General features: G+C 34.9%; 2 protein-coding genes across 3 annotated transcripts; one reads left to right on the top strand and one right to left on the bottom strand.

The window, feature by feature from the left end:
* The first annotated feature begins 1,398 nt into the window (after positions 1 to 1,398).
* Positions 1,399 to 6,132, top strand: LOC125870348 (NADH dehydrogenase [ubiquinone] 1 alpha subcomplex subunit 13-B). The gene is made up of 3 exons (XM_049550757.1): positions 1,399 to 1,713; positions 5,370 to 5,441; positions 5,547 to 6,132. The coding sequence occupies exons 1-3, from the start codon at positions 1,499 to 1,501 to the stop codon at positions 5,689 to 5,691; spliced, it is 432 nt and encodes a 143-aa protein (XP_049406714.1). The 5' UTR covers positions 1,399 to 1,498; the 3' UTR covers positions 5,692 to 6,132.
* Positions 6,133 to 6,551: 419 nt separating this feature from the next.
* Positions 6,552 to 10,656, bottom strand: LOC125870887 (uncharacterized). Of its 2 annotated transcripts, none has more exons than XM_049551435.1 (4): positions 10,114 to 10,656; positions 7,842 to 7,946; positions 7,683 to 7,739; positions 6,552 to 7,026 (listed from the first exon to the last, which is right to left on the bottom strand). In XM_049551435.1, the coding sequence occupies exons 1-4, from the start codon at positions 10,483 to 10,485 to the stop codon at positions 6,697 to 6,699; spliced, it is 864 nt and encodes a 287-aa protein (XP_049407392.1). In that variant the 5' UTR covers positions 10,486 to 10,656; the 3' UTR covers positions 6,552 to 6,696. The 2 variants fall into 2 exon arrangements, with proteins under 2 accessions (XP_049407392.1, XP_049407393.1); XM_049551436.1 differs by having other exon boundaries at positions 7,683 to 7,736.
* Positions 10,657 to 15,408: the final 4,752 nt, after the last annotated feature.

The raw sequence follows: 15,408 nt of genomic DNA, 5'->3' as shown, positions 1-15,408 counted from the left end.
CTTGGCCCAATTTTTCATTTTGGCACTCCAACTTAGCCTTGTTCCATTTTAACCCTTGAACTCCATTTTTTCTGTTCCATTTTAACACGAAATACTATTTTTATGATTTCTTTATTTTATATATATTCTTCAAATGCAACTTCTTATTTTAAATCGACACGTGTCAGTTAATTTTAGTTAAAAAAATTAAAAATTAACAAAAAATAATTCTTTTTAAAAAATAATAATTTCTTTTTAAGAGTGTTATGTATTTTTGTGTGAAAAATAACCGGCGAAATTGTGTTGGTAACATTTTTTAGTAGTGTTATTAGCAATGAACAAGAGTCTTTTTTTACTCGTATTGAAGATGAGTTTTTTTATTCGTATTGATTTATATTAAAAATTAAAAGTGAGTATTTGCGTTAAATTTAGATAACCTAGATGATAAGAAAAAATAAATAAGTAGTGTTATTTAATTTAATTGAATGTTAAGAAAGAAAATCAAAGAACTTTCGTCAATTTATTTTCATGCAAAAATACAGAGAAATCTCAAAAAATAATATTATTATTTGAAAATTTTTATATTCGTTTGCAAATGTTTAATTTTTTTATGAAAATTAACAGGTACACGTCTATTTTTTTAATTTTTTTGTTAATTTTTAATTTTTTTAACTAAAATTAATTGACACGTGTCGATTTAAAATAAGAAGTTGCATTTGAAGAATATATATAAAATAAAGAATCATAAAAATAGTATTTTGTGTTAAAATGGAACAGAAAAAATGGAGTTCAAGGGTTAAAATGGAACAAGGCTAAGTTGGAGTGCCAAAATGAAAAATTGGGCCAAGTTTGAGGGGCTGTGTATGTGTTTGGCCTACATTCTTCAATTCGCAATAGAGTGTATAACAATGCATAGGAATGACAATGGGGCGCTACAGGGCGGGACGGGATGGGTTGTGCTTATAGCATATAAAAAGTTAAAATTAAGTTTAAACCCACATAAATTACATATACCCACAATCTACCTTGCTCCGCATTAATTTAAAAAATCTCACATCAACCTGTCCCACACAACCTTAAAACCGCCACGCCCCACATAGCCTTAAACCCCTCGCCCCATTGCCTCCCTAACTATGCAGACATTAGTTATATATAACATGAAAAAATGTACCAAATAAGAGATTATTAATACACAAAATTAACGTATACACTATTTTTACTAGTACACTCAACCAAACCACACCGATGTGTTTTTGACACTTAAAAAATAAATAAGCATATTTATTAGGAATTTCACAATATCACCATCAGGGTCAAGTTACGTGTCAAATTCTCATTGGTCAATATCCTGACCCGACCCGGCCCGATACTGCCATCATCTGTTCTTCTTCTTCTCAACCATTTTCCAAATCGCAGTTTTCTTCTCCATTGTTCCTTTCAATCTCCATCACTGTAACCCTCAAAAGCAGCTCAAAATCACAGTGTTCCATCACAGAGGGAAAATCACACTGTAGGAAAAATGACAGAGGCAATGATAAGGAAGAAAGCCGGAATGGCTAGCGTGAAAGACATGCCCTTATTGCAAGACGGTCCACCACCAGGCGGTTTTGCACCGGTTCGATTCGCTCGCCGGATCCCTAACACTGGTCCAAGTGCTATGGCTATTTTCCTTACTGCTTTTGGTGTTTTCTCTTGGGGTATGTACCAAGTCGGCGTAGGAAATAAGAAGCGAAGGTATGAATCGAGTTTTTTTAGTTTGTGAGAAGAAAATTAATTTGGGTGTGTTTATTTTGGTTTGATTTGATCTGGGTATGTGTTGATTTTTTGTTGTTTCTGAAAAAGTTGGTTCCGTTTTTTTTGGGATGATGTGGGTGATAGCTAATTGTGATTCCTGGTAAACCCTAAAATGTTACTGAATTTGTGTGCTTTGGTTGAGTTGAGCTGATTAAGAATTCGAGCTTCTTGCTCTTTTTCTTTTAGTTAATTTGATGAAGGTAGGTGAAGTTTGACACTTCATCTGAATTGGCAAGTGGAATTAGATTGAAGAAAAGGTTTTTAAAACGTGTGGATTCTGATTCTGATGTAAGGTTGTGATTCATGATGAGCATACGCCCGAGTTTTGAGTTTAAGAATGGAAAGTGGTAGACTTGAAACCAGTCCTTGAGCAAGGGTGTTGATCTCTGGTGATGAGTGTACACTTCAGCAGAAATGTGATGACTCTGTGAAAAAGTATATCTTGAGTAGGTTACTTTTACGTGTTAGTACAAATTGGTCTTGGTTTATTACTTTCTATTAAGATATGCGTCCACCATTGACAATCTTGTCATTTGTTGACTTGAAGCAAGTGCTTGCTACTTTAAGAAGTTGTTTCTTTGCACCTATGGACGTCCCATCAGCAGCAGAACTGCTTCAGTTAGAGGAGAACCAGAATGTTTATTTTGCTGGTTGTCTGATTGTGAAATAAAAGCTAGTACCCAATGTGGCATGCTGGCTGTGATTGTTTCTCATACTTCCAAAATCATCGAAATCAGGATCCTTTCACAGTAGATAGAAAAGTTTGCTCCAAATGGAAGGGGCATTCTGGATATCCGAACTTCTGAGTTGTTTTCGTTAAGTTCAATAGAATGTATTATCCCCTTAACATATTCCAGTGCTTTTGAAGCTGCTTGAGATGGAAACACCAGTTAACAGATTTGTATCTGGTAAGCAATAATATATCATCAAACTAAATGTATTCCATCCTTTCTATGGGACAGACTCCAGCAATTGTCCTGGTGCTTGCAGTGACTGTAGATCTTATAGATATGAATGAATTTTAATGAAGATTCCTCTGCTAATAGGAAATCCTTTAAGGTATTGCGTATGTCAGTTTTCATGTTATGGCCTGTTTGAGTTGTGTATCTTCTGAAGAAGAATATTTGGTAAACTGCCTAGAGTAGTCAGAAATCTGATGAATCATCTTTTTGAATGATAGGTTTCCTCGAAAATGGAATTTAAGATTGAGTGAAAGATAATGGAGTTTCTAGTTAGCAGGATATTTAAGCTGGTTGGAGGGTAGACTGTAGATGGGTGGGGACGCATAGTCCCTGGAGTCTTAAACCTGTTGGCCAACCAAAGTCGGAATGGAATCCCACAGGACATTTCTCCGACGTAGGAAAAAAGAAGAAGAAATAGTGCAGGATATTATTTTAAGATCTAGCCAATTGTGACTGTCTTGATGATCTGGTGAACTGTCATCGTGTAGTTATTGCAAACCCTTGGACCTTTGGATGGAGATATTGGGAATGTATAATCCTAAGAGAAGTTTTCATTAACAATAAAAAAAATGAAGTTGTCTTCATTAGTTATCTCTTTCTTATAATTCATTTGGCTACACCATAAAGATTTATCTCGTGGAGATGATAATGCCTTTAAATTCAATGGCTTGAAAGTGAGGAAAGTCGTCATCAAGAATCCAATGTCCAAAGCCAGAGCTTTACTGATTCTCATGTCCAACCTGAAAGTTTTTCTCACTCATAGAATCCGAACTCAGATCATGTAGAAGAGACTAAGAGAAGGAAGGTGTGAAGACTCAAAACACAGAGCCGCCATAGAGGCATAGACCAAATAAGTCCTAGAAAAGAGTTTGATGCTAGAATTGGTTAGAGTCACAGCCAAGCAAGTATACTCTTTTCTAGCATGGTTTTATGGCATCCTCGAGTGAAAGACAGAGACAGCTCAGTGCTCAAGGTCTATGAAACTCGGTGATTATGAAAGTATTATTAGGTCCCCAGAATAGCTAGCAAACCAAGACTCCTGAAACTGCCAGTTTTTTTTTCATCGGCTTGAAAATTTATTTGTCTGCATTTTTTGGTTTGGGGGTGGGGGTGGGGTGGGAGGATAGGTGTCACCAGTTTACAAATCTTCTACTGTAGAGGGTTGTGATTGTCACCAATAACTATAGTACTAGTGAATCTTCTTATGTGCTCCCCCCTTTTTCTTTCTATACTGTGAGAATCAATTAGTAAATTAATGATCTTAATCTCCTTGAAATACAAAAGATAATCTCATAGCATAGTGTCGTACTTCCCATGTTAAAGTTAGCTTTTAGCTATGATCAATTTTGCAGTTGATAGTCCATCAGAACACATGTAGTTTCTTTCATTCCAAACAACCTGAAAAATGACTGCTGGAATCATTTTCCAGATCTTTTTTGATGGCTTTGTCAACTGTCTAAAAAATGCAGTTGATATAGGCTTACTTGATGGCTGGGGCATGATCCAAAATAAGCCAAAATGGAGAGGGATTAAACTACACAATTTATTTGGAATTCACATTCTTTCTTTTTATATTTGGATAAATCACATATAGTTCAGATATTCCATAAACATGAACATAGAATAACCAGCTGGGGGAATTCTTCTTAGAAATAATTATCAGCTAAGATATTCACATCTCTGGTTAGCCAGAAGTATCAATTGGATCTATGGAATTGGCTTTATCCTGTGTCATATAATAATCTGTGATATTTCCAACAAAGGGATGTTGGTAATTAGTGAAATCACAATGAACAATTCACCTATGATATTGTTAATGATTCAAATCAGCATGCATGTCATTCCTTCTACATGGTTGAAAATCTATTTTGTGTTGCCAGCTTTTTCTCTTTATGTAAACTCATGTTTAAGCATTTATCATATGATCAACTCATAAAAGGATGAAGTTCCACTGCTTGTGGGACTCTGGATGTTGTTTATTTACATTAGTCATCAATTGTTTGGATTGAAGACCTAATATAAATAAATAAAGATGTCTTCACTCGAATAATTTTAAGTTTTGAGATAAGGTAGTCACATAATTCAACTTGGTATTTAGAGCCAAACCTATCCTTGTGTTTAATTACCTAGTGTTAAACTGCCATGTTATTTCATCTATGCTCCAAATGGAGCATGCCCGTGTTAAGGCTTACATGGTTTGGAGGTCTGTGTTCTAATATCTATATATTGTCTTGGTCACTTCTCACCTGACGCATACATTTGTTTGAGGGTGTGGGCTGTTTGTCTTTCTATGTGGTAGTGGAGTATTTTCAATTCATGAGCTAACTTTTGGATTTGAAATAGTCCCAAGGTCCATTTCACTTGAGCATAATATCAGGGCTAGATGCATCATTGATGGTGTTTTAACCAATGTTGGATCATCATTTGTTATCCATGCTCTGAAAACTTAGGAGTCAGAGTTCTCTGATATCGGGGTTCTTGGAGGAGCTTGGAGAAGTTGATCTGAGGACATACCTAAAACTTCCTTCTTATGTTTTGGAATATGTGCACTGGCTGACACCTCCATAGTTCCCAAAACCACCGTCAATCTCAAACTTCTTTAGAAGAAGTTCTGATAATATTTTCATTATGTAGGGTGATAAAGGAAGAAAAATATGCTGCCCGAAGGGCTATCTTGCCCATGCTTCAAGCTGAAGAAGATGAAAGGTGAGCCTTCTTGAATTTGTTTCCATTCCATGCTCCTGTTTATTTATTGTAGTCTGAACTCGTTATAATTTATCCTACTGCTTTTTTTTTTTTTTGCTTATTTAGATTTGTTAAAGAGTGGAAGAAGTATCTTGAAGAAGAGGCGAGAATCATGAAGGATGTTCCCGGTTGGAAAGTTGGTGAAAGTGTTTACAACTCTGGGAAATGGATGCCACCAGCAACTGGAGAGCTTCGTCCTGATGTCTGGTAAGATGCTGGTAAAGCTTCCAGGACATGCAGCACGAAAAACTGGTTCATGTCAGTGGAGTTCATACTTTCCTTTGGATTTCTTCCTCATTGGAATAAAATTGTATATGCAAAATCTGTGCAACATGTTTAAGATGATGTTACAGGATTTGCTTTAACGCTATTAGCATTCTCCCTCCTATCTGCATTACGAGTTGGGATTATAAGAGACAATGCAAGTTCATGTTCTCTAATAGTTGATTCAGATCGTTTTAATGAATAGACGTCCTTGTCTCCAATATTTCAATCATCATCTATCTTTTCAAAGTGTTTTATCCAATTACAATATGGAAGTGGCTTTTCCAGTTGCCTCAAACACTAGGAGAAGCCAAATCTAGCCGAAGTTATTGTTGAATGTTTCTGACAAATATTGAGTTATGCTAAAGATTGTTTTCCTAATTATTATCACTTTCCTTAACAGTAAACTGTCGTATTACTAATTTACATAATCCCATGGTGTTTGTATGGTAAACCTATGCCATGCCAGAGGCAAATAACCTCAACTAACACAGAAAGATGGAATGTCTTTTCTCAAAACAAAACAGGAAGATCAATGGAGGTGATTAAATTCCCTAATATTCTTTATAGATACCCAATTTCAAGGCGATGAATAAATGTGGTTATGGATAATTGCAATATCACCCAACACATAAAGACCATTTCTTTAATAAGTGACTTCTAAATGGACGTTAGGACAAAGTATTAGGCAAACATTCACAGTCGAATTAATTCATGAACACTGCTAAGCTAAGCCCCTAGCTCATGAACAGTTGTAGAAAGTAGCAACAATTAAAACTTGGAAGACTTATTAGTATCAACAAAATGTACTTTACAAAAGGCCTGGTAGTCTTTCCATTCACAGCCTTACAATTATTCAAACAAACACAAACTCCATCGAAAGACAAAACAAACATTTCCATAGTTTGGCTTCAAAGCACATTGATACTACTACTGCAAAAGTAGTAGAGGCTTAGTGAAGTAGAAACAAAGGTCCAGTCCCATCTTTTTTATCAGCATCTGGTATGCTCCTGTAGGTACAGAAGTTGTTAGAGATCTCCCAGCTCCAATCTTCCTTCCTTGTCACATACATCGGCGGCCAACGGTTTATCCTCACATAGTGTGCTCTTATTTTCCCATCTGCAAGCACGCTAGTTACTATGGAGTAGCAAGACTCATGACCACCCCATATCTTGTCATCTGGTTCTGCAGTCTGACTTCCATCTGGAAGGAAATAACGGCGCAGGGGACGTCCTGTTCCGTTCCAGTAGGGATCGAGCATTCGCCAATACTCAGGAGCCGCCTAAGGAGTCGTCGACAGAAGTAATATAGGTTGCAGTTATACAACGATTATGTTTATCTATTTTATCCTATGACGGAAACTAGGGAAAGGAAAAGAGGGAAATATTTTCTCCTTCATTTCCTTTTTTTCACTCTTGTCAAACCAAAAAAAAATTCAATGACCTTCTCTTCCTTTCTCTCGTTTCCAATAAAAGATTTATTGATTCAAGAGGCATTAAACTGTGAAGAAATAACATGCAAAGGCAGCAGCAAGGGTGGTTCAAATAGCACTTACAGGAGACAGAACCAAGCAAACCGTTTTCAATTTGGCAGAAGCTCTATGAAACTGACCAGTGACATCAATAAAACCGGTAAATTTTTGGAAGAACAAAAGGTTGAACATAATGAACAAGAAATAAGGCAAGATATTATGCATTCTTACCAACCACTTGCAAAGCTACACAAAGTGACTGATCCCTCAAAAAATTTCGGACGTTTTAACTTCAATCGGACAGAGTTCTCAAGCACGTACAAACTCTACCTACTCAATTTGGTGCGCGCTGCAGCCATGCATGATTTCTATGGGTGGATAATGCCTATTCATGGACTTCAAATTGGTAAGTAAATCAAAGTTAAACTTGGAAAGTAGAAATATGAAATAGGCACTTCAGCTCATACCTCGGTGAAATGGAACTCCCACACATGATCATACAAATCCTCCTTTCTTATTCGCTTCTAAGACATATAATATATGAAAAAGTAACGTTAGACAAATCAAAAGAAAAAGGTAACAGATTTTGTATGTGCAAGTGCTAAGGAGAGAGTTCCAATACTCACACGTTTACCATCCATTATGGACAGTGAGTAAACCGCCCACTTCGATAAATCATTGACTTTTGCTATCCGAGGTAAATGTGTTTTGCCTTGCCATAATTCTTCACACTACAAAGAGATGCCAAGAAAGATGATTGATCTGCTTGTAAATAAATGTGCACATGACTTCATCTATTCATATTTAGCTTTTTACTGTTGTTTACTCGCTAGAGCAGGATGGCAGACGATGTCATTTTACAAAGGATGAACTCTGAATTATTAACATGTAGTGAAAGGAGACAACAAATAGTGAGCAAAGGGAACAACAAATACTGAGCAAAACTCACACCTTTATGGAACTGTTGATGACTCCAAGAAAAAGGTATTACAATTGTATAGCATATTGTATCCCAAGTTACGATTTTTTTTCTCTTTATTTTCTTCATTAATGGTGTCCGGGTCACATGCACCTTGACTATTCCATAGTGCAGCCTGTCCAACTCACAAGTATAAGTCACCATGGTAGTCCTACCACTATGACTTACGTAGATGGACCCACAAGTGCTGTTATAACTAAAGATTGAAACCTTGGATTTCCACGTTTTTAATCCCAGACCTCAACCTACTTTTCAACCCCTAGAAAGTATCTTACTTTCCTTTTAGGCTGATTGTTGGCGAGGAGGGGTTCAAACTCCCAACACCGTGGTTGCTCATAGCCGTTAATTTTCTAAGCTTTCAGAAGGCCATACTCCACACTATGGTTCATAGCCATTAATCTTATAGGACGACAAGGTAATCCTACCATCAGGGCTGAAGTAGATGGACTCACATCAAGTGTTATAGTAGAGGTTGAAACCTGGGATTTCCACATTGGTAATCCCTTCCTCAACCCAAATTTTCAAATTTCAGAGAAAAGGTACTTCTCTTAGGCGGGTTGTTGATGAGAAGGGGTTCAAACTCCCAACACCGTGGTTCATAGACATTAATCTTCTAAGATTTCAGAAGGCCGTATTCCACAATCAATTGGTTAGAGTCGTCGAGTGTATTGACATAGTTTTCCTCAACGTCCCAAGATCCCTTCTTCCATAGATTCCCTTGAAATGCTAACTGGTTAGTACTCTTTAAGTCCACCACCTAATTAGCAGTTTGTTTGCAAGTCATTTGCTTTCAATTCTGTCATTAAGCTTTACATCTAAGACTACTAAGCCTATGGTGGGTGGTCAGTGGTACTCCTGGAATAACCTCACAGTCCTGAAATGTAGTTTCTATCACATCTCTATTTGAGTACGGTTACCTCCACTTTTATAAGTTATTACGTGATAATTTCTCTTTTTTAAAGCATGTGTAAAGGATGAAAATTCCTTTTGAGGTGGTTGATTTTTTAAAGATAACATAGCATAGAGAGCGTGCAATGTGTATTCTTAAAAGGGCTAAACTCCAGATCAAATGGGCAAGAAGATACACAAAGACAATGTGCTTTTTACGTAATTTATAGTCTCTAAGGGGAGACGGTAAAATTGAAGAAGATCCAATGTTCTTCATAGGAAAGGAAGATTCAATTTAAGAATAATCCCTGAAGATTATATGTTCCAGTACCTGGTAAAGCAATTAAGAGCAAGAAACATAAGAGACAATTGATCTTCAACAATTTATCATCTTCCCAACAAACCAACTAGAAATGTTCATAGAGGACCTGCAAGCAAAAATTGACCCAACAATAATGTAACTGTTAGCAGTTAGCTACTCCTAAACCAACAACAGCAACAACAATAACATACCCAGTGTAATCCCACTTGAGGTCGCGGGTGTAGAGTGTATGCAGACCTTACCCCTATCTTAGGAGGTAGAGAAGTTGTTTCCAATAAAACATTTCAAAGCAGGTTAAAAAAAATAGCGGAGGTGAAGAAACTATAGCAAAATATTACAAAAAGCATGAAAAAACATTTTGAAAAAAAAGGAACAGTAACTAAACAAACAATACAATAATCGAGTACATGAAAGCTACAGGAGTAATAGCACAGCAGGTAAGTGCCCAAGAAATTTCATACTAGCCATTTCCATTACTGTCACCCTAAAGTATTGCATTATTTGTGAGTGTTATAACATAGCAAAAGTTCTATATACCAATTTTGATAAATAAGTAGTAAAGCATAACATATTTGCAACTGAGGAGCGATATCGGTAATAAATGCATAAAACGAAGCAGACACAATTGTAGTAACAAAGTATTGACATGAAATGAACCCTAATTTACCAAAATTGAACTTTGACGATTCAACTAGATGAAAGTTCAAACCTTGGAGCTCCAAATCTTATCAGAAGAAGCAATACCCCTCCACCCACAAGATACAAGGAGACACAGTGCCACGCTGCGTGCGTCAAGACAGCTCAAAATCATCAACATAATATCTGACCCAAGAACAACTAATGGATCACTCAACTGACCCATTTCACAAATTCTCCTTTTCTTCTTCCCTTTTTCTGCAAACCCATCTTCCAAGATTCCACCTTTATCATCTTCAACCCCAAAACAGGGTAACCCAGATAACCCATCTTCAACCCCAGAATAGGGCAACCCAGAAAACCCATCTTTGAGTTCTTCAGTACTCCTGGTGTTCTTCTTTGGGTTGTTGTTATGATCAAATTCACAGGTTCTGGTTTCTGTCATTGGAAGTAATCAGTAAAAGGGTGTCCAGAAAATCAAGAATCTTGAGCTGATCACTTCTCAAAGATAAAAGTTGATTTTATAAGGCTGAAGGCGGTGGCCCGCGGGGTTTGGGTTTTACCGGGGAGGGAGTTAGTTGTAAAAGAGCGCGCTACTCAAATGTTCTGGTACTCTCTTTTTCTCTTCTTTTTTCTTTTTAACATCGGAGTTGAACAATCAATCTTGAGTTGCACGTCCATCCGTTCTAATTAACTTGGAGCTCAATAATCAATCTTGAGTCGTACGTCAATATATTTTAATCAACTTGAGGTGAGGTGTTAGTGTCAAATGTAACTGTCATGTACTCAGTAAGCTAAAAATATGTCATATCGTGTGTATGTGTCTATTTTAACTTTGCCCTGTTTTATCCTAGTTCTTCTTTAACCTACTTCTACATCTCCTAAATATGCTATAATCAACCATTCACACATTTTTACTAGTGCATTTGCACATCTCTTCTTCAAATGTCTAAATCATTTCAACCTCGTTTTCTCATCCGTAGGAGGACATTTCTCTCCTAGTATACCCACATCCATTTGATCGCATCATCGTCTTCTGAACGTGTGGGTTCTTGGCTGGTCAACTCTTTGCCTACTAAAACAATGTACATACATTTAACCATCACTTTATAAAACTTATCTTTAAGTGTTAATGACACATTCTTATCACATAATACCTTAAACACGAACCTTCACTTACGATTAAATGAAGGAACAAATATGATAAATTTCATATACTAAAGGGATTTTTAAAAAAAATCTTTTTTCATTTATCTTTCATCAGTAATATTTTACTTATGCACACTTTTTTAGAAATAAAATAAAAATAATATTCATTGACACAATAAACACCTACAAAACGTGTACTTAATATAGATAAGGAAAACGTCAATTCGTAATATATTTGCATTAGATATTAATTAAGAAAGTCCACATTTAAAATTAGGTAAAATTATTTGCTAATGAACATCTCTATTTCAAAGTCCTCATTGTAAATTAGCAAAAATCATTTAAGTAAACATTTCTACACTACACTAAAGATAATATTTAACGGCAATTAATCATTAACATTTAACAGTAATAGTTTAATTACCGCTAAATATATTTTTTAAACCCAATTACTAGTGACCAGGGGCAGACTCACCCTTAGCTGAGGAATGTCAAGCGACACCCCTTCGTCAGAAAATTACATGTATATAGAGGTCAAATTTTGGTTTAATAAATATATATATACAAGTATTGACACCTCTTGACGCAAGTTAAATGTTTAGTCTAGTGGTTAAGGCGCTAGAAAAATTTCTTGAGATTATGTGTTAAAGTCCTACAAGGCTCATAATTATATTTTTTATTACAACCATTGACATCCCTTTAATGGTCATCCTAACTATTTTCTTATAGTATTATCTCAAATAGTCCACATTTTAAATTAGCAATAATTATTTAATAAGCATCCCTATCTAATTAAATTGTTCATAGTGCTATCTCAAAGTCCACATTTTAAATTAGCAAAAAATATTTAATAAACATTTTCATCTCAATCATCTAACCATGGTACATACCAACTATATAAGTAAAAAAAAAACTAGTACAAAACATATACTAATTCACTAGACAAATATATAAAAATTTCACCATGGCCAAAGTTATAATACTTTCACTAGTAGTCATATTAACTATTCTCGTTCAAACCGCAAATTCTCTCCCCCTTACCGCTAGATATACGGTTCACATCCTCGATATGCTTCCAAATAACGATATTGTCTTAAAATTTTGTTGTCAATCTAAAGATGACGATCTTGGAGACCAAACCCTTAACGTAGGNGAGAGGTAATAGGTCCTCATGAAAGTTTAGTATCGCAACAACAAATCCGACCAAAGTTGGGACATTTTTCAGGCCCTTATCCCTATTAACTATTCTCGTTCAAACTGCAAATTCTCTCCCCCTTACCGCTGGATATACAGTTCACATCCTCGATATGCTTCCAAATAACGATACTGTCTTAAAATTTCGTTGTCAATCTAAAGATGACGATCTTGGAGACCAAACCCTTAACGTAGGTGGTGAATTTAATTTTTCATTCCATTGGCATGCATTTGGTGGTACTGTTTTTTATTGTCACTTTTATTGGGGTCCAAAGCAACAAAATTTTGATATTGTTAACTCTGATATTAGCAATGGATGTGAAAGAACATATATAGTTACAAATCATTATGATTGTTTTTGGATGGTACAAGGTGATGGATTTTATTTTGCAGGTCATAATTCTCCTCCAGCTTATGTTAAAAAACATGATTGGAATTAATAATGATAAGACAAAGTTTAATATGATCAATATTAATAAAATATCGAAGTATTAAACAATGCTTTTCCATTTTTTTTTTTGTTTATAATGACTGAATGAGATTGATCTAAACGTCAAATGATGTTATGAAATTTTCAGATAAACATTGCCAATATAATGAGATTTGATGTATCACAACAATAACAAACAACAACATATATAGTCTGAAAAGTTAAAATATAGGCAGATCACCTTATGATTTAATCTATTTTTCTTAAACTTTTTTTTCGGGACCAGTTAAAATGATGTCAATTTCAACTTTGAAATCATAATTATTTCTTATGATTTATTTAAATCTTTAAATATGTCATAATTAATCATGATCGTACCTAAACAATATGATTACATTTTCTATCCATTTTTTTTTAATCAAAAGGAGATCCATGCAATTAAGGTTAATAATATTAATATAATAAATCAATTACTAAAGGGCAAAAGAAATGGAATCTCATGTAACAACTAGAAACAAAAAAAATATTTAGATCCTATCCTTGAATTTTAGTAATTTTATCAAACAACATACTAAATCCCACAAAGATGATCCGAAGAGAGTTGAATGTATGTAAACTTATCACTATCTCATAGAAATAGAAATGTTATTTTCGAAAAATCATCGGTTCAAATATTGTAATTTTATCATATTGTTAATTAAATATTATCAACATGATTTTCTTGCTCGGGATCCCATCAGAACTTTGATGTTAACCTCTCTAGACAGCATGCTGCAGAACACATCACATCAGTTAGGTTAGGAATCCTGATCTTCTATAATCAATTGGAGCATTCTTTCTTCTAGATCACCAACTTCCTCTCAGAAGTGGTTCAATGCTTTTAAAAATGAGCCATACGCCTTAGGTCTCAAAATTAAAGGGTCTAATTTTTTAGTAATAATAAAATTATTGTAAGTTTTTTTTAACAAAAAAAAAATACTATATTTTTAAAATGTATTTGTCTTTTTTTAGTTTGTTTCGAAACATTAAAGAATATTTCTTTTTTAAGGATCAATTTTTAAATTTAACTCCCATGTGATATGTTTAAGACCACAAGATTAAAATATATTTGGTATATATATATATATATCTTTAGTTTAAGACCATAGAAAAAATAAAGCTTTTTTATTAAAAAGAAAGAAATAACTTTGAATCTCAAATATTAAAAAATAACTAAAACTTAGACCTCCAATTTATTTTTGGCTTTAGGCTAATTAGCTTCAGACGCCTGGGGCGGAGCTAGGTGGGGGTTCCTGGGTTCGAACGAACCCCATAGCCTTTCCGTAGACTCTATATTCGTTAACACCATGTTTGCGGATTGGACGACGGTTTGAGTATTTTGTGTGGGCGGAAAGAGAATTTCAAAATTTCAAAAATTCAAAAATCGATAAAAAGCTTGAACATTAACTAATTAAATAGGGACTCATATTATCTAGCCAAGTAACTCATAACCTATAATTCCATTTATAGCCCATTGTATTTGACAGGTATGATTGGTTAACCCATATATGCATAATTTGTAACCACATGGACGATAACTATCCTACCATCCATGCAAAAATGGTAGATTAAAGTCCTCCCTTATGCCAGTGGAAACTGCCACACATAGATGAAACATGAGGGCAACGATCATATCAACCATATCATTTTTTCAACCTGAGTTAACACCAACCATATCCAAAGAGTACATTTAACACTGTTCCGAAAGCATCCATTGGCCTGACCAAGATTAGAGGCACTATACGCTGACCCATATATCGCTCTAAAACTGGACCTAGAAGTATAAAATGAAGGACAAGTATCCCTCCGGTCCACGCCAAAAAAGTTCAAGTAAACTCCTGTCTCATTGAAATGCAAGCGGCCCAGTGAGATGAAATAGGGATACAACAAATATCCATTTGGTCTTTTCAACCCGCGTTAACACTATTGAAGATTGATGAAGGTTTTTCTTAAGAAGATGGTAGAAAATGGAGAGCGATGAACCCAGAAACGGTTTCCTTCTAGAACATTGTACAATGTGATATGAAATTGAAGTATCCTACTTAAACAGTAAGAAAACTTGGTTAACAAATTGAATCTACTTTTTCATTTTTACCCTTATTAATTATTGTCAAATTTATGATTAAAATTAGAGCTATCAATATGGGCTGGCCCACCCCATACAGGCTTCGAAATTTGAAGGGTCAAGCCGGGCAAGCCCATTTTTGTGTGGGCCAAAAAATTGTCGGCCCAACCCCCAAGTACGTGGGCTACGGGCTTCCCGGGCCAGTCCTTTTTTCTTAAAAATATAGTTTTTGTAATTTTTTAAATTAAATTATAATTTCAAAATATTTTCATATATATCGACAAGATAATATTATATGGTGTTAGTGTTACTATTTGTAAATCAAATATACAGATAAAATTATCTTTATAATATTTATTATGTTTGATTTCAAATAAAAGCATAAATAGCTAAGTAAAAATATTAAACTAAGTGCTTTTCAATGATCATAATAAAACACAAAATTAATATAGTTACATCAACTTCAATTTGAACTTGAACTTCATCAAGTA

The sequence above is a fragment of the Solanum stenotomum genome, chromosome 7 (assembly GCF_019186545.1).
Source record: "Solanum stenotomum isolate F172 chromosome 7, ASM1918654v1, whole genome shotgun sequence".
NCBI lineage: Eukaryota > Viridiplantae > Streptophyta > Magnoliopsida > Solanales > Solanaceae > Solanum > Solanum stenotomum.
This window is presented reverse-complemented; position numbering and strand designations above follow the sequence as displayed.